Source organism: Oncorhynchus gorbuscha, linkage group LG02, assembly GCF_021184085.1.
Source record: "Oncorhynchus gorbuscha isolate QuinsamMale2020 ecotype Even-year linkage group LG02, OgorEven_v1.0, whole genome shotgun sequence".
In the NCBI taxonomy this organism is placed as follows: domain Eukaryota; kingdom Metazoa; phylum Chordata; class Actinopteri; order Salmoniformes; family Salmonidae; genus Oncorhynchus; species Oncorhynchus gorbuscha.
The window spans coordinates 35165620-35184958 of NC_060174.1; the positions used below are offsets into that span (position 1 = coordinate 35165620).

Below are 19339 nucleotides of genomic sequence, written 5' to 3' on the forward strand. Positions count from 1 at the left end.
GTCTAGGAGCCTTACACTGGGCGCACACCGAGCAGGAGGAAACATAAACCCTCACATTCTTAGCCAAAGTGGGCCACCAGTATTTCCCACTAAAATAGCACACCGTCTGACCTATCCCAGGATGACCAGAGGAGGGTGACATGTGGGCCCAATAGATCAGACAGTCGCGGACAGCAGACGGAACATACAGACGCCCAGCTAGGTACTGGAGGGGAGCGGGCTCTGCATGTAACGCCTGCTCAATGTACGTGTCCAGCTCCCACACTACCGGCGCCACCAGGCAGGAGGCCGGGAGTATGGGAGTGGGATCCATGGGCCACTCCTCTGTGTCATACAGCCGAGACAATGCGTCTGCCTTAACGTTCTGGGAGCCTGGTCTGTAGGAAAGTGTAAACACAAAACGAGTGAAAAACATGGCCCACCTTGCCTGGCAAGGCTTCTGTCTCCTCGCTGCCCGGATGTACTCCAGATTGCAGTGGTCAGTCCAGATGAGAAAAGGGTGTCTAGCCCCTCAAGCCAATGTCTCCACGCCTTCAAGGCCTTGACGACAGCTAACAGCTCCCGAGTAGAGGTCTAGTAGAGGTCTAGTAGAGGTCTAATTGTAACAGGAACCCCTGGCAGTTGGCAGCACTCCCGTCGTAATCCTGGGGCGATGGTAGAGACTAATCCCACTGGGTTCAGGCAGGAAAGGGGCGCTCAGGGGAGACCCCGGTTGTGCTGGTGGAGGCGCTGGAAGAACTCCCTGTCTCTCCCAGAGGTCCATTGTCTGGACAACGCAGTCCATGGCGGCACCAAGAGGGTAAAGTATTACTGCATGCTCCTGGACGCGCTCCTCCACTCCTATGGCCGGGGTACCGATTCCTGCTGACTCCGTAGTTCGAGTCGGTGATTCTGTAAGGGTGTTTAACTGGTGGCAGAGAAGTCAGACTCAGGAGAGAAATAACCAACGGTGCAGTTTATTTACAAAAGACCCACCGGAAAACATAATAATAAAAATCAATGGGTAACACAACATGTAATTGATGGGATTGGAACCAGTTGTGATGGAAGACGAGACAAAACCAATGGAAAATGAAAAATGGATCAGCGATGGCTAGAAGGTTGGTGACGTCGTCCGCCGAACACCGCCCGAACAAGGAGAGGGAACAACTTCGGTGGAAGTCATGACACAGAGTAATATCTCTGTTACTTTAGGGCAGTTGATCGGTGTGCATAGGAGCAGTTCCTAGCTGTGATGTGCATCCTTTAAGCTAAAATATCCCTTCAAAATGGGAAAGTAGTGCTGCTTGCTATTTTGAAGGGGGTCTTGGCTGTCAGTTGAAGGAGAGGGAATAGAATCTCCCACTAGAGACCTGTCCCTTTTTTTTCTTTCTTTCTTTCTTTCTATATACTCCTCTCTCTCTCCATATCCTCTTCCCTTCTCTCCCTCTCTCCCCTCCCTCAATCATTCTCTTCTGTCTTCAAAGGAAAATATGTTGACTTGTCATTCATCAGATTTCAGAGAGAGAGCAGGGCCTGGGCTCATCGTCTTCAGAATGAAGCACTCTGCTTATTGCAGATTAGTGGGTCAACACGCTCTATTATCAGAGGGACAGATTGATGAGAAGTGTGAGCACTTCGGGGGCTGCTAAAAGAACACTATATTAGCCAGCTTCAGCCGTTGCCAAAAGCAGCTGCCAGGAAATCAATAAGGAACCTACCAGCATGAGCTTCTATAAGAATATAGTTTCTCTGATGGCCTGAAATATACAGCTTCAAACACAACCCACTGAACTTTTATTCAACTCACCTCTCGGATGGGATGATATCAGATGTAAATCTCCAGTATTTCTGTACGCCAGCTGCTAGGGGCCTTGGCTAGCCCACTGTGGGCTTGTGAATAGAGTAATGCAGCCAAGCTATTGGTTATGTGGTGTTTATGTTGACATGTGGACATGTTTACGGAAATAGTTCATGCTTGCTTACAGCAGCAGTGTGTTGGACCTAGAGGCTCTCAGGTTTCACATTTGTTTTAAAGAGCATTCTTTGCTGAGTTGCACACCTATGTTATTTGATATCGATGCCTATCGATGTTGTAGCTGAATAAGATGAATGCCTCTTGTCGCTCAAGCCACTGTAAATGCTGTAAAGATCGTCACACTGTAAAATATGCAGAGGGGGCAAAACTTCATTGTTTCAGCTGGTTGATTGTTGGTCCAATGCATTAAAGAGAATGTGTGATTTAGTGTAGAGCTCAGCAGATACACAGTGGTGGTGTTATATCTCTAGCTGGTATGGGGTCCCTGTGTGTCAACATAGCAGCTTCCTGAGAGCTGTCACTGTGAAGGCCTTGTTAATCCAGCTCTGAGACTAATCACAATTGACGACTGCACAGCTCCCCTGCTCCCCCTGATCTCAACACAGAGCTCCTGCTCAAACTTATTTCATTAAAGGAATGGATGATGGTAGGCCCAGGAGTCAGGAGTCTCTACTGGAGTGGAAACCAAGTAACAGCCATATCATTACAAGGTTCACCTCTCGAAACATTGTGTCTTCGACTCTGGAAAACACATGTATCTTGATCCTTCTAAACTCCCATTACTTGTATGTGTTGACATGCTGTAGTGCCGATGTGTTGGTGTAATAGTAGTTGCTAAATATTACAACTTTACCTCATCTTACGGATACATACACATAATCTATAATATATTGGATGCTTCAACTTGGACTGAGGCCAGTATCCCAGCTGGAGAGGTGTGAGAGACTAGTCCATATTTAGCCAGGGAGAGAGGAGAAGTACTTGGAGACAGGGTAGGGTAGAGAGGAAAGGGACTGAGGGGACAGGTTAGTGTAGAGAGGAAAGGGACTGGGTGGACAGGTTAGTGTAGAGAGGAAAGAGACTGGGGGACAGGGTAGTGTAGAGAGGAAAGGGACTGGGGGACAGGTTAGTGTAGAGAGGAAAGGGACTGGGGGACAGGTTAGTGTAGAGAGGAAAGGGACTGGGGGACATGTTAGTGTAGAGAGGAAAGGGACTGGGGGACAGGTTAGTGTAGAGAGGAGAGGGACGGGGGACAGGTTAGTGTAGAGAGGAAAGAGACTGGGGGACAGGGTAGTGTAGAGAGGAAAGGGACTGGGGGACAGGTTAGTGTAGAGAGGAAAGGGACTGGGGGACAGGTTAGTGTAGAGAGGAAAGGGACTGAGGGACAGGGTGGTGTAGAGGAAAGGGACAGGTTAGTGTAGAGAGGAAAGGGACTGGGGGACAGGTTAGTGTAGAGAGGAGAGGGACAGGGGACAGGTTAGTGTAGAGAGGAAAGGGACTGGGGGACAGGGTAGTGTAGAGAGGAAAGGGACTGGGGAACAGGTTAGTGTAGAGAGGAAAGGGACTGGGGGACAGGGTGGTGTAGAGGAAAGGGACAGGTTATTGTAGAGAGGAAAGGGACTGGGGGACAGGGTAGTGTAGAGAGGAAAGGGACTGGGGGGGACAGGTTAGTGTAGAGAGGAAATGGACTGGGGGACAGGTTAGTGTCGAGAGGAAAGGGACTGGGGGGACAGGGTATGGTAGAGAGGAAAGGGACTGGGGGGACAGGTTAGTGTAGAGAGGAAATGGACTGGGGGACAGGTTAGTGTAGAGACGAAAGGGACAGGGGGACAGGTTAGTGTAGAGACGAAAGGGACATGGTCCTGTAGAGACTAAAGGGACTGGGGGACTGGTTAGTGTAGAGAGGAAAGGGACTGGGGTGGACTGGTTAGTGTAGAGAGAAAAGGGACTGGCGGAAAGGTTAGTGTAGAGAGGAAAGGGACTGGGGGACAGGTTAGTGTAGAGAGGAAAGGGACTGGGGGACAGGTTAGTGTAGAGAGGAAAGGGACTGGGGGGACAGGGTAGTGTAGAGAGGAAAGGGACTGGGGGGACAGGGTAGTGTAGAGAGGAAAGGGACAGGTTATTGTAGAGAGGAAAGGGACTGGGTGACAGGGTAGTGTAGAGAGGAAAGGGACTGGGGGACAGGTTAGTGTAGAGAGGAAAAGGACTGGGGGACAGGGTAGTGTAGAGAGGAAAGGGACAGGTTAAAGTAGAGAGGAAAGGGACTGGGGGACAGGGTAGTGTAGAGAGGAAAGGGACTGGGGGACAGGGTAGTGTAGAGAGGAAAGGGACTGGGGGACAGGGTAGTGTAGAGAGGAAAGGGACTGCGTGGACAGGTTAGTGTAGAGAGGAAAGGGACTGGGGGACAGGGTAGTGTAGAGAGGAAAGGGACTGGGGGGACAGGTTAGTGTAGAGAGGAAAGGGACTGGGGGACAGGGTAGTGTAGAGAGGAAAGGGACTCGGAGGACAGGTTAGTGTAGAGAGGAAAGGGACTGGGGGACAGGGAAGTGTAGGGAGGAAAGGGACTGGGGGGACAGGGTAGTGTAGGGAGGAAAAGGACTGGGGGGACAGGGTAGTGTAGAGAGGAAAGGGACTGGGGGACAGGGTAGTGTAGAGAGGAAAGGGACTGGGGGACAGGTTAGTGTAGAGAGGAAAGGGACTGGGAAAACAGGGTAGTGTAGAGAGGAAAGGGACTGGGGGACAGGTTAGTGTAGAGAGGAAAGGGACTGGGAAAACAAGGTAGTGTAGAGAGGAAAGGGACTGGGGGACAGGTTAGTGTAGAGAGGAAAGGGACTGGGAAAACAGGGTAGTGTAGAGAGGAAAGGGACTGGGGGACAGGTTAGTGTAGAGAGGAAAGGGACTGGGAAAACAGGGTAGTGTAGAGAGGAAAGGGACTGGGGGACAGGTTAGTGTAGAGAGGAAAGGGACTGGGGGACAGGTTAGTGTAGAGAGGAAAGGGACTGGGAAAACAGGGTAGTGTAGAGAGGAAAGGGACTGGGGGACAGGTTAGTGTAGAGAGGAAAGGGACTGGGAAAACAGGGTAGTGTAGAGAGGAAAGGGACTGGGGGACAGGTTAGTGTAGAGAGGAAAGGGACTGGGAAAACAGGGTAGTGTAGAGAGGAAATGGACTGGGGGACAGGGTAGTGTAGATATGCTGTTCAGGGTACACAGAGGCTTTCCTCAGCCCTCTGAGTGAGCTGTTGTTTCCTCTTCCTCCAATGTTTCCTCCACAACCCCTGCCAAGTGGCTCTGTCACATGGAACCTTGTCCATCTTAATGAGTTATGCAAATTAGCTTGTGTTGTAGTTCATTGACAATCCAAGGACATCTCAATCTAAGATGTAATGGTGGGAATAAAATGAATATAATAAGGAATCATAATAAAATAAGTAAGAATTAACATGATGATATCGCCTTCACCCACAATCATGTTGTGGGTGAAGACAGTGCTGAGGTACAGTGCCTTGCAAAAGTATTCATTACCATCACTCCACAAATATCTTGTTAACAAACTATAGTTTTGGCAAGTCGGTTCGGAGATCTACTTTGTGCATGACACAAGTCATTTTTCCAACAATTGTTTACAGACAGATTGTTTCACTTATAATTCACTATATCACAATTCCAGTGGGTCAGAAGTTTACATACACTAAGTTGACTGTGCCTTTAAACAGCTTATGAAATTCTAGAAAATGATGTCATGGCTTTAGAAGCTTCTTATTGACATCTTTTGAGTCAATTGGAGGTGTACTTATGGATGTAATGCAAGTCCTACCTTCACATTCGGTGCCTCTTTGCTTGACATCATGGGGAAATCAAAAGAAATCAGACAAGACCTCAGAAAAACAATTGTAGACCTCCACAAGTCTGGTTCATCCTTTGGAGCAATTTCCAAATGCCTGAAGGTACCACGTTCATCTGTACAAACAATAGTACGCAAGTATAAACACCATGGGACCACGCAGCCGTCATACCGCTCAGTAAGGAGACGCGTTCTGTCTCCTAGAGATGAACGAAATTTGATGCGAAATGTGCAAATCAATCCCAGAACAACAGCAAAGGACATTGTTTAGATGCTGGAGGAAACAGGTACAAAAGTACCTTTAGCCACAGTAAAACAAGCCCTATATCGACATAACCTGAAAAGCAGCTCAGCAAGGAAGAAGCCACTGCTCCAAAACCGCCATAAAAATCCAGACTCCACATGGGGACAAAGATCGTACTTTTTGGAGAAATGTCCTCTGGTCTGATGAAACAAAATGAGAACTGTTTGGCCATAATGACCATCGTTATGTTTGGAGAAAAAAGGGTGAGGCTTGCAAGCTGAAGAACACCATCCCAACCATGAAGCACGGGGGTAGCAGCATCATGTTGTGGGGGTGCTTTGCTGCAGGAGGGACTGGTGCACTTCACAAAATAGATGGCATCATGAGGTAGGAAATTATGTGGGTATATTGAAGCAACATCTCAAGACATCAGTCAGAAAGTTAAAGCTTGGTCACATGGGTCTTCCAAATGGACAATGACCCCAAGAATACGTCCAAAGTTGTGGCAAAATGGCTTAAGGACAACAAAGTCAAGGTATTGGCATGGCCATCACAAATCCCTGACATCAACCCTATAGAAAATGTGCAGGCAGAACTGAAAAAGCGTGTGCGAGCAAGGAGGCCTAGAAACCTGACTCAGTTACACCAGCTCTGTCAGGAGGAATGGGCCAAAATTCACCCAACTTATTGTGGAAAGCTTGTGGAAGGCTACACGAAACGTTTGACCCAAGTTAAACCATTTAAATGCATTGCTACCATATACTAATTGAGTGTATGTAAACTTCTGACCCACTGGGAATGTGATGAAAGAAATACAAGTTGAAATAAATCACGCTTTACTATTATTCTGACATTTCACATTCTTAAAATAAGGTGCTGATCCTAACTGACCTAAGAGAGGGATTTTTTACTATGATTAAATGTCAGGAATTGTGAATAACTGAGTTTAAATTTATTTGGCTAAGGTGTATGTAAACTTCTGACTTCAACTGTATAAACCTGTTCTGAAAGGCCCCAGAGTCTGCAACACCACTAAGCAAGGGGCACCACCAAGCAAGTGACACAATGAAGACCAAGGAGCTCTCCAAACAGGTCAGGGACAAAGTTGTGGAGAAATACAGATCAGGGTTGGGTTATAAAATAATATCGGAAACTTTTAACATCTCACGGAACACCTTTACATCCATTATTAAAAAATGTACAGAATATGACACCACAACAAACCTTCCAAGAGAGGGCCACCCACCAAAACCCACAGACCAGGCAAGGAGGGCATTAATCAAAGAGGCAACAAAGAGACCAAAGATAACCCTGAAGGAGCTGCAAAGATACACAGCAGAGATTGGAGTATGTGTCCATAGGACTGCTTTAAGCCGTACACTCCACAGAGCTGGGCTTTACGGAAGAGTGGACAGAAAAACTCCATTGCTTAAAGAAAAAATCAAATTAATAATAATAATAAATTGAAAAATAATAAAACACTTTTGGTGTTTCCCAAAAGGCATGTGGGAGACTCCCCAAACATATGGAAGAAGGTACTCTGGTGAGATGATACTAAAATGGAGCGTTTTGACCTTCAATGAAAACACCATATCTGGTGCAAACCCAACATCTCGCATCACCCCGAGAACACCATCCCCATAGTGAAGCTTGGTGGTGTCAGCATCATGTTGTGGGGATGTTTTTCATCGACAGGGACTGGGAAACTGGTCCGAATTGAAGGAATGATGGATGGCGCTAAATACAGGGAATTCGTGAGGAAAACCTGTTTCAAGTCTTCCAGAGATTTGAGACTGGGACGGAGGTTCACCTCCAGCAGGACAATGACCGTAAGCATACTGCTAAAGCAACACTCAAGTGTTTTAAGGAGTAACATTTACATGTCTTGGAATGGCCTAGTCAAAGCCCAGACCTCAATCGAATAGACAAACTGTGGAATGACTTAAGTCAAATGATACAAACCCCCAAAAGGGCCAAAGGGGCTGAATACTTTCGCACAGCACTAATTGAACAAGGAAGAATGCTACACTACAGTAGGCCTGTTTCGGTTACCATATTACCGCCACATCGGCAGTCATGAGTCATGACCACAGTTAAATTCCACGTGACCAAGGAGTCTGGTAACTAGGCTTCTCCACAACTGCGCTCTGATGCCATTGATGGTCATTAGTAGCCTACCAAACTTGCTAATGGACAGTCGCTAATGGCCTGGTACTCAGGACTCCATTATCCTTCTAACCTAGGGTTTCCCAAACTCGGTCCTCAGGTGCACGTTTTGGTTTTTGCCCTAGCACTACACAGCTGATTCAAATAATCAACTAATCATCAAGCTTTGACAATTTCAATCAGCTGCGTAGTGTTACGGCGAAAAACAAAATATGCACACCTTGGAGTCCCTAGTTTGTGGAATGCTGCTCTAATCATTCTGAAATCAATGGACATGCATCCAAAAATCAAACTAAACACTTCATGAGAGCCCCTGGCATTTAGAGTTTAGAATTTAGAGCAGAATATGATCAACTGTTGCTTGTAAGTGTTTCATGTTGCAATGTGATTCCGTGAGAAAACAGAGTTTTGATGCCCTCTATTAAAAAGAGGAGGCTCCCATCAGCTTTCTATAGGCTAGGACTATATTTATTTCTCAACTATCCTAATAGCACATTGCTTCACTTTACAACTGGAGTAGCTTACCTGCCTGGCATGAAAATCAACCTATGGAAAAGCATCCTCAATTCGGTATTCAAGTGCATACGGATGACAGGTGCATGATAAAGGTGCATGATAATGGCCCATTCTAAACTAATTACATATATATATTATTTAGTGTACTGTATAGATAAAACAAGATTAAATTGAGAATAGTCTGAAGGGTCAGATTATGATCACTTGGCAATGATGCCCAGCATGTGCACACTTTTTCAAACCATAGTTGCATGTATCATATAGCCTAGCCCATAGGCTTATATGTTTTTATAAGATTTGTAGAACCCCTGGAACAGGGTTGGAGAGCTCATAGCCTACAGAGCTTAGTAAAACATGTGTTCTTATGAGCCCAGTCATTGCGCAATCGTGTGTGAAAACAGACTTGCCACTATTTAAAAGAGGATCCCAGATTTCTCATGCTGCTATATTTCTTCTTCTTTAGGATTGGGTTGGCAGATGAAATCCAACTTAAAGGTCTATATACCGCCACCTACTTTAATAAAATGTGAGGCCAGTCACTACCTACCAACATTAAATTATCTTAATTGTTCCTGTTCCTAAAAGGAAAAACTTGCACCACCAACTAACCATCATCTAGTCATTGCTAGATAGCCATTTTCAAGCCCATTTAAGTCAAAACTGTAACTTAGCCACTCAGGAACATTCAATGTTGTATTGGTACGCAACTCGAGAGTATATATTGTCCTGCTGAAGGCATCTGTTGGAAAGCAGACTGAACCAGGTTTTCCTCTAGGATTTTGCCTGTGTTTAGCTATATTCCGTTTATTTTTATCCCCCCAAAAACTCCCTAGTCCTTGCCAAGGAATAGCTTATCCATAACATGATCCAGCCACCCCTATGCTTGAAAAGATAAAGAGTGGTACTCAGTGATGTGTTGTGTTAGATTTGCCCCAAACATAACACTTTGACTTCAGGACAAAAATTACATTTCTTTGCCACATTTTTTGCTTTTTTACTTTAGTGCTTTATTGCAAACTGGATGCATTTTTTTGAATATTTTTAATCTGTATGTAACAGTGTTGCTTCCGCCCCTCACCTCGCCCCTACCTGGGCTCAAACCAGACACATCTACAACTGCCTCCCACGAAGCAGTGTTACCTATCGTTTCACAAAAGCCACGGCTACTTCAAGGTCTCAAAGCGAGTGACATCACCAATTGAAACACTATTAGGCGCACCCTGCTAACTAGCTAGCCATTTCACATCGGTTACACTCACCCCCCTTTTGACCTCCTCCTTTTCCGTAGCAACCAGTGATCCGGGTCAGCAGCATCAATGTAACAGTATAGCTTCCGTCCCTCTCCTCGCCCCGACCTGGGCTCGAACTAGAGACCCTCTGCACACATCAACATCTGCCTCCCACGGAGCATCATTACCTATCGCTAGAAAACAATGCTTCGAGGGTGACTATTGTTGATGTGTGCAGAGGGCCCCTAGTTCATACCCCTTAAATATCTCATGTTTTGATAATATGAATAAGAATGTAGTCCATTGAGTTTGGAAATCAGTATTTGTCCATTTCTCCCATAGTTCCCATTTGAAATATAAAAAAATATGCATAGAGATTCACAACACTATAACATTTGAATGTTGTAAAATGCTGCCCTGCCTGGACACTCACATTCAAATCATTTTCACCTTTCATCGCTCCCATTGTTCCCATTTTCAATCAAAAACTATAAATGAGAGATTCACAAGACTAACATTTGAATATTGTAAAGTGCTGTCCTACCCTGGCTGGCAAGGACTCTCAGGTGAAGCCATTGAATAAAATTAATTACGAGTTTTTGAACCTATTTTAAAAAATGCTCAGGGCCTCCATTTTACCATGTATAGTTTGGATTATCCTTTTCGAAACGTATGAAACATCAAAACATTCTAGAAAACCTTGCTATCACAACAGCTGTTCACTTTACTGTGATGCTGAAAATGATTTCCTGAATCAACTGATGATTGTTGAAACGTTATAGGCTACAGCCTATACACAAAAGGCTACAGCTCGTTTCACAGCTTCCCCATGCTTCACAGCTTCCCCGGGAAACTTGGCGGTATTGTAGCCTCATCGCAGACCAAAGAACAGTGGAGGAAGGTGTTTGCTTATGCTGCAGTGTTCGGAGTGAAATATTATGCGTTTCAGCGGTGCTTCGTCATTTTACAGAGTAATTGTTTGATTGACTATATGCTTATCATTTAGTAGGTCTATTGGTAATTGTTAATTACACTATACTCATAACATATGCTTGGGTTCCACCTTGTCATCCCTGATCTACTTGCCTAAATAAATGAATGCTAGAACATTGGTCGCCAGGATTAGCTATTTGTATCTAGTCTCTTAATAATTGCAGAGCAGTGCAAGTTAGACACATGTTCATTAGAGTCATACTAAGTGGTGACGCAAGGCTCGCTACCTTGACTAGATCCTCTAGAGACTCACAGGGCCTGTTGTATTTATTCACATAATAATGGAGTCAGATTAATGAATGTAGTTTATTACATATTCAACATAATGGTTGGATCATTTCCAACCAACTATAAATGGTGACCCCTCCTCGGTTGATGGGGATTTCTATAGCCAACTACAAGCATACATAAAATCAACTATACAGTAATCATAGGAACAATAATGTAACGTGTACGCTGGAAGTCGGGAAGCAAGTACAGGGAGTGAATTTAATTTTAAAAATGAAACATGAACCAAAACTGAATCAATAAAGCCTGGGGAATGAACCAAAGGGAGTGACAGATATATGGGAGGTAATCAGGAAGGTGATGGAGTCCAGGTGAGTCTCGTGATGCACAGGTGCGCGTAACGATGGGGACATGTGTTGACATTGAGTGCCAGAGAGGAGGAGCAGGAGTAGACATGACAAATAACAGGGAACATGAAACAGTTAGCCTACATTCTCAGTGTAACGAAATGGGAATTCCATTTAGCGTGGGTGCTTTTTTAAATATACTTTTATTTTGTGTGGTTTCAGTATAGCCAAGCGGTGGGTGGTGTTTGATGGTGCAGTACGCCTGAGCTATTGTCTTGCAGTGAAGCTGGCCTCAATGTGAGGTCAGAAAGAGAGCATTTCTATTTCAGTATCTGACAAAAGCACCTAATGGATCTGCTGCTATTATAATGAACTTATTTTTGATTCTGTGCTGACCTTGCACTGTGACCATATGCTTTCTGAAGTATTAAATCACGTTGTCACCCCTGTTGAGAGATGTTATGGAAACACTTATAAACCCTTTCTAAAGATATTGGAAATCCGAGGGCATGTGGAGATATTTGACTGTTTTGTGTCTATTCTCAGCATTAGGCTATGTAGCAAAGCCTTTTTTGTTAGTTCTGACCCCTGACCACAAATGTTCACACGGCAAAGGCGTGGTAGTGGAGGTATTTTGGGCTTGTTTCTGGGAACACACACGGGATCCCTGGCACATCTGGGTATGGTTTGTACCACATTGCCTAAGCTTGGCCATGACAGAAGGTGGGTTACATCACTCGCTAAAGCTCCCATCAGCACGTGACATCCCCATGAAATATGATGAATATACGTCACTGGTCTCTGAGCCAGCACTAATCCCCTTGAGAAAGTGTGTGTGTGTCACCATTGACTTTCTTCAACAAGCAGTACATATTCTTCAACGAGTCATGATCTAGGAAGCACACTGAATCATCGTTGTCGTCCTCATCAAAAGGCAATGGAGAAAAACACACAATCAAAATTGGATCCAACTACAGGCTTATGTAGCTAAACAAATGTTGCATGCGTGCATTTGGGTGTGTGCAGTTAGCTATCTTTATTCATGCAAATATATACATCTTTGAATACGTACACTAATGTGTACAGTAGAGCGTGTGTTTATAAGTATCATTTAAGTGTTGTGTGTGCATCTGGGTATATCTGCCGGGATAGTACACCACTGGCGGGATAGTACACCACTGGTGGGATAGTACACCACTGGTGGAATAGTACACCACTGGCGGGATAGTACACCACTGGCGGGATAGTACACCACTGGCGGGATAGTACACCACTGGCAGGATAGTACACCACTGGCGGGATAGTACACCACTGGCGGGATAGTACATCACTGGCGGGATAGTACACCACTGGCGGGATAGTACATCACTGGCGGGATAGTACACCACTGGCGCTGTCATGTTTTGTCATTAATTATCATGTCTTGTCCCCGTGCTTCCCCTTCTATTCGTTTCCCTCTGCTGGTCTTATTAGGTTCTTTCCCTCTTTCTATCCCTCTCTCTCCCCCTCCCTCTCTCACTCTCTCGCTCTCTCTTCTCTCTATCGTTCCGTTCCTGCTCCCAGCTGTTCCTATTCCCCTAATCAATCATTTAGTCTTCCCACACCTGTTCCCGATCCTTTTCCCTGATTAGAGTCCCTATTTCTCTCCTTGTTTTCCGTTCCTGCCCCGTCGGATCCTCATCTATAATTCACCGTGCTGTGTCTATGTTTTGCCCTGTCGTGTCGTGTTTCCCTCAGATGCTGCGTGGTGAGCAGGTGTCTGAGTCTGCTAGGTTCAAGTGCCTTCCCGAGGCAACCTGCAGTTCTCGATCAAGTCTCCTGTCTGTTCTCGTCTTTACGAGTAGTATTATGCTTTTTGTTTTGTAAAGTTTCTTTCTGGATTAAAAACTCTGTTTTCGCCAAGTCGCTTTTGGGTCCTCATTCACCTGCATAACAGAAGGATCCGACCAAGGAATGGACCCAGCGACTACAGAGGCTCGTAACACTGCCGTCAAGATCCAAGGAGCCATGCTCGGCAGACACGAGCAGGAATTGTCTGCTGCTCGCCATGCCGTGGAGAACCTGGCCGCTCAGGTTTCCGACCTCTCTGGACAGTTCCAGAGTCTTCGTCTCGTGCCACCTGTTACTTCCTGGCCTGCCGAGCCTCCGGAACCTAGGGTTAATAACCCACCTTGCTACTCCGGGCAGCCCACGGAGTGCCGCTCCTTTCTCACCCAGTGTGATATTGTGTTCTCTCTCCAACCCAACACATACTCTAGTGAGAGAGCTCGGGTTGCTTACGTCATTTCACTCCTTACTGGCCGGGCCCGAGAGTGGGGCACAGCTATCTGGGAGGCAAGGGCTGATTGTTCTAACAATTACCAGAACTTTAAGGAGGAGATGATTCGGGTTTTTGACCGTTCAGTTTTTGGTGGGGAGGCTTCTAGGGCCCTGGCTTCCCTATGCCAAGGTGATCGATCCATAACGGATTACTCTATAGAGTTTCGTACTCTTGCTGCCTCTAGTGACTGGAACGAGCCGGCGCTGCTCGCTCGTTTTCTGGAGGGACTCCACACAGTGGTCAAGGATGAGATTCTCTCTCGGGAGGTTCCTTCCAGTGTGGACTCTTTGATTGCTCTCGCCATCCGCATAGAACGACGGGTAGATCTTCGTCACCAGGCTCGTGGAAGAGAGCTCGCATCAACGGTGTTTCCCTGCTCCGCATCGCAACCATCTCCCTCCTCTGACTCTGAGACTGAGCCCATGCAGCTGGGAGGGATTCGCATCTCGACTAAGGAGAGGGAACGGAGGATCACCAACCGCCTGTGCCTCTATTGCGGATTTGATGGACATTTTGTTAATTCATGTCCAGTAAGAGGCCAGAGCCCATCAGTAAGCGGAGGGCTACTGGTGAGCGCTACTACTCAGGTCTCTTCATCTAGATCCTGTACTACTATGTCGGTCCATCTACGCTGGACCGGTTCGGGTGCTACATGCAGTGCCTTGATTGACTCTGGGGCTGAGGGTTGTTTCATGGACGAAGCATGGGTTCGGAAACATAACATTCCTTTCAGACAGTTAGACAAGCCTACGCCCATGTTTGCCTTAGATGGTAGTCATCTTCCCAGTATCAGATTTGAGACACTACCTTTAACTCTCACAGTATCTGGTAACCACAGTGAGACTATTTCTTTTTTGATTTTTCGTTCACCTTTCACACCTGTTGTTTTGGGTCATCCCTGGCTAGTATGTCATAATCCTTCTATTAATTGGTCTTGTAATTCTATCCTATCCTGGAACGTATCTTGTCATGTGAAGTGCTTAATGTCTGCCATCCCTCCCATTTCTTCTGTCCCCACTTCTCAGGAGGAACCTGGCGATTTGACAGGAGTGCCGGAGGAATATCATGATCTGCGCACGGTCTTCAGTCGGTCCCGAGCCAACTCCCTTCCTCCTCACCGGTCATATGATTGTAGTATTGATCTCCTTCCGGGGACCACTCCTCCTCGGGGTAGACTATACTCTCTGTCGGCTCCCGAACGTAAGGCTCTCGAGGATTATTTATCTGTGTCTCTTGACGCCGGTACCATAGTGCCTTCTTCCTCTCCGGCCGGGGCGGGGTTCTTTTTGTTAAGAAGAAGGACGGTACTCTGCGCCCCTGCGTGGATTATCGAGGGCTGAATGACATAACGGTTAAGAATCGTTATCCGCTTCCCCTTATGTCATCAGCCTTCGAGATTCTGCAGGGAGCCAGGTGCTTTACTAAGTTGGACCTTCGTAACGCTTACCATCTCGTGCGCATCAGAGAGGGGGACGAGTGGAAAACGGCGTTTAACACTCCGTTAGGGCATTTTGAGTACCGGGTTCTGCCGTTTGGTCTCGCCAATGCGCCAGCTGTTTTTCAGGCATTAGTTAATGATGTTCTGAGAGACATGCTGAACATCTTTGTTTTTGTCTATCTTGACGATATCCTGATTTTTTCACCGTCACTCGAGATTCATGTTCAGCACGTTCGACGTGTTCTACAGCGCCTTTTAGAGAATTGTCTCTACGTAAAGGCTGAGAAGTGCTCTTTTCATGTCTCCTCCGTTACTTTTCTCGGTTCCGTTATTTCCGCTGAAGGCATTCAGATGGATTCCGCTAAGGTCCAAGCTGTCAGTGATTGGCCCGTTCCAAGGTCACGTGTCGAGTTGCAGCGCTTTTAGGTTTCGCTAATTTCTATCGGCGTTTCATTCGTAATTTCGGTCAAGTTGCTGCCCCTCTCACAGCTCTTACTTCTGTCAAGACGTGTTTTAAGTGGTCCGGTTCCGCCCAGGGAGCTTTTGATCTTCTAAAAGAACGTTTTACGTCCGCTCCTATCCTCGTTACTCCTGACGTCACTAGACAATTCATTGTCGAGGTTGACGCTTCAGAGGTAGGCGTGGGAGCCATTCTATCCCAGCGCTTCCAGTCTGACGATAAGGTTCATCCTTGCGCTTATTTTTCTCATCGCCTGTCGCCATCTGAGCGCAACTATGATGTGGGTAACCGTGAACTGCTCGCCATCCGCTTAGCCCTAGGCGAATGGCGACAGTGGTTGGAGGGGGCGACCGTTCCTTTTGTCGTTTGGACAGACCATAAGAACCTTGAGTACATCCGTTCTGACAAACGACTTAATGCCCGTCAAGCTCGTTGGGCGTTGTTTTTCGCTCGTTTCGAGTTTGTGATTTATTACCGTCCGGGTAGCAAGAACACCAAGCCTGATGCCTTATCCCGTCTGTTTAGTTCTTCTGTGGCTTCTACTGATCCCGAGGGGATTCTTCCTTATGGGCGTGTTGTCGGGTTGACAGTCTGGGGAATTGAAAGACAGGTTAAGCAAGCACTCACGCACACTGCGTCGCCGCGCGCTTGTCCTAGTAACCTCCTTTTCGTTCCTGTTTCCACTCGTCTGGCTGTTCTTCAGTGGGCTCACTCTGCCAAGTTAGTTGGTCATCCCGGTGTTCGAGGCACTCTTGCGTCTATTCGCCAGCGCTTTTGGTGGCCGACTCAGGAGCGTGACACGCGCCGTTTCGTGGCTGCTTGTTCGGATTGCGCGCAGACTAAGTCGGGTAACTCTCCTCCTGCCGGTCGTCTCAGACCGCTCCCATTCCTTCTCGACCATGGTCTCACATCGCCCTAGACTTCATTACCGGTCTGCCTGTGTCTGCGGGGAAGACTGTGATTCTTACGGTTGTCGATAGGTTCTCTAAGGCGGCACATTTCATTCCCCTCGCTAAACTTCCTTCCGCTAAGGAGACGGCACAAATCATTATCGAGAATGTGTTCAGAATTCACGGCCTCCCGTTAGACGCCGTTTCAGACAGAGGTCCGCAATTCACGTCACAGTTTTGGAGGGAGTTCTGTCGTTTGATTGGTGCGTCCGTCAGTCTCTCTTCCGGGTTTCATCCCCAGTCTAACGGTCAAGCAGAGAGGGCCAATCAGACGATTGGTCGCATACTACGCAGCCTTTCTTTCAGAAACCCTGCGTCTTGGGCAGAACAGCTCCCCTGGGTAGAATACGCTCACAACTCGCTTCCTTCGTCTGCTACCGGGTTATCTCCGTTTCAGAGTAGTCTGGGTTACCAGCCTCCTCTGTTCTCATCCCAGCTTGCCGAGTCCAGCGTTCCCTCCGCTCAAGCGTTTGTCCAACGTTGTGAGCGCACCTGGAGGAGGGTGAGGTCTGCACTTTGCCGCTACAGGGCACAGACTGTGAGAGCCGCCAATAAACGCAGGATTAAGAGTCCAAGGTATTGTTGCGGCCAGAGAGTGTGGCTTTCCACTCGCAACCTTCCTCTTACGACAGCTTCTCGTAAGTTGACTCCGCGGTTCATTGGTCCGTTCCGTGTCTCCCAGGTCGTCAATCCTGTCGCTGTGCGACTGCTTCTTCCGCGACATCTTCGTCGCGTCCATCCTGTCTTCCATGTCTCCTGTGTCAAGCCCTTTCTTCGCACCCCCGTTCGTCTTCCCCCCCCCTCCCGTCCTTGTCGAGAGCGCACCTATTTACAAGGTACGTAAGATCATGGACATGCGTTCTCGGGACGGGGTCACCAATACTTAGTGGATTGGGAGGGTTACGGTCCTGAGGAGAGGAGTTGGGTTCCGTCTCGGGACGTGCTGGACCGTTCGCTTATTGATGATTTCCTCCGTTGCCGCCAGGGTTCCTCCTCGAGTGCGCCAGGAGGCGCTCGGTGAGTGGGGGGGTACTGTCATGTTTTGTCATTAATTATCATGTCTTGTCCCCGTGCTTCCCCTTCTATTCGTTTCCCTCTGCTGGTCTTATTAGGTTCTTTCCCTCTTTCTATCCCTCTCTCTCCCCCTCCCTCTCTCACTCTCTCGCTCTCTCTTCTCTCTATCGTTCCGTTCCTGCTCCCAGCTGTTCCTATTCCCCTAATCAATCATTTAGTCTTCCCACACCTGTTCCCGATCCTTTTCCCTGATTAGAGTCCCTATTTCTCTCCTTGTTTTCCGTTCCTGCCCCGTCGGATCCTCATCTATAATTCACCGTGCTGTGTCTATGTTTTGCCCTGTCGTGTCGTGTTTCCCTCAGATGCTGCGTGGTGAGCAGGTGTCTGAGTCTGCTAGGTTCAAGTGCCTTCCCGAGGCAACCTGCAGTTCTCGATCAAGTCTCCTGTCTGTTCTCGTCTTTACGAGTAGTATTATGCTTTTTGTTTTGTAAAGTTTCTTTCTGGATTAAAAACTCTGTTTTCGCCAAGTCGCTTTTGGGTCCTCATTCACCTGCATAACAGGCGCTCTGCTCTAGGCAGAGTTTACTGATAATGCTTTTCTTCTCAACTGGCCCAAAATAAATGGAGCATAAAGTCAATGCTGATGTTGAGTGATTTCATGTAAATAGCAATAAGATTCCCTGTAAGACATGTGTATGTAGTGACATCAAGATCTTTTGTATCGGTGATGAATGCTGTTCAAAAATCAATATTATGAAGGTGAATTATTTTTCCTCTATTGTATTTGGAACAAAGCCATGTGTTGGCTTGGAATAATGCCAACATGGTCTGTAATAAGCACTTGCCACCTGTGCGTTGTCCCCTCTATTGACAGAAGTAATAGATGATCTGACTACTAACCACTGTGTGTTGTTCTCTGTGTTGACAAAAGGAATGGCTGTGTCTGAACTGCCAGACACAGAGAGCTCTGTCGGGTCAGCTGGGAGACAAGGGGATGATGGCCCAGCCACAACTCACAATGACTGGTTTCCAGCCCACACCACAGCCTGTAGCCACATCCACCAGGACAGAGCCCCTGTTTCCAGCAGCAACCACAACCGAGGACCCGGCTGTTCCTCTCATGTCAGAGCCCATTCCACCTACACTAACACCTGCTCTTGCACAAAAGGAGCTGGAGCCAACGGTGAAAGTCTCTGAGGCTGAAGCTCCCAATGTGGTCGCAAAGGCTGAGGCTCCAAAGACAGAAGTTCTCAAGGTGAAGATCGCCAAGACAGAAGCACCAAAAATGGAGTCTTCTGTGGCAGAAGTTCCTACAAAAGAGCTGCCCAAACCAGTGCCACCTAAATCTGAACCACCCAAGACTCCAGTGGTAGCTGCTCCTGTTGTCTCTGTCCCAATGACTGAGGCCATGACTGCTCCTGCTCCTCTACCCACCACAGTCGCTACTGCCATTGCTGTCACTTCAGCCACTGCGAAGGCTAAGGCTCAACCAGCAGAGCTACCTAAACCAGCAGAGGAGAAGGTTGAGAAGCCAGCAGAGAAGCCACTGAAACCAGTACCTGTCACAGTGCCTGAGAGGGTAACTACACAACCAGTCCCAACAGCTGATACTATCAAGAAAGAGGCCGCTCCATTGGTTGAAAAGGTGGATGATGTCCTTCCTGAACCTCAGCAGATTCTCACTGAGAAGGAGACTGTGGAGGCAAGCATTTGTTCAACAGTTTGAATCAATGTATTGTTGTTTGTGTTTGTTGTTAACATAATTCCTATAATCTTTAGTTAAGATTGTGATTCC

General features: G+C 47.0%; 1 protein-coding gene across 1 annotated transcript in view; it reads left to right on the top strand.

Moving 5' to 3' along the window:
- LOC124001530 (protein piccolo-like) overlaps positions 1–19339 on the top strand; it is a 137004-nt gene that overhangs the window by 32854 nt on the left and 84811 nt on the right. Inside the window, 1 exon segment of the mRNA XM_046308382.1 lies at positions 18476–19246. Coding sequence (XP_046164338.1) covers positions 18476–19246 — 771 coding nt within the window.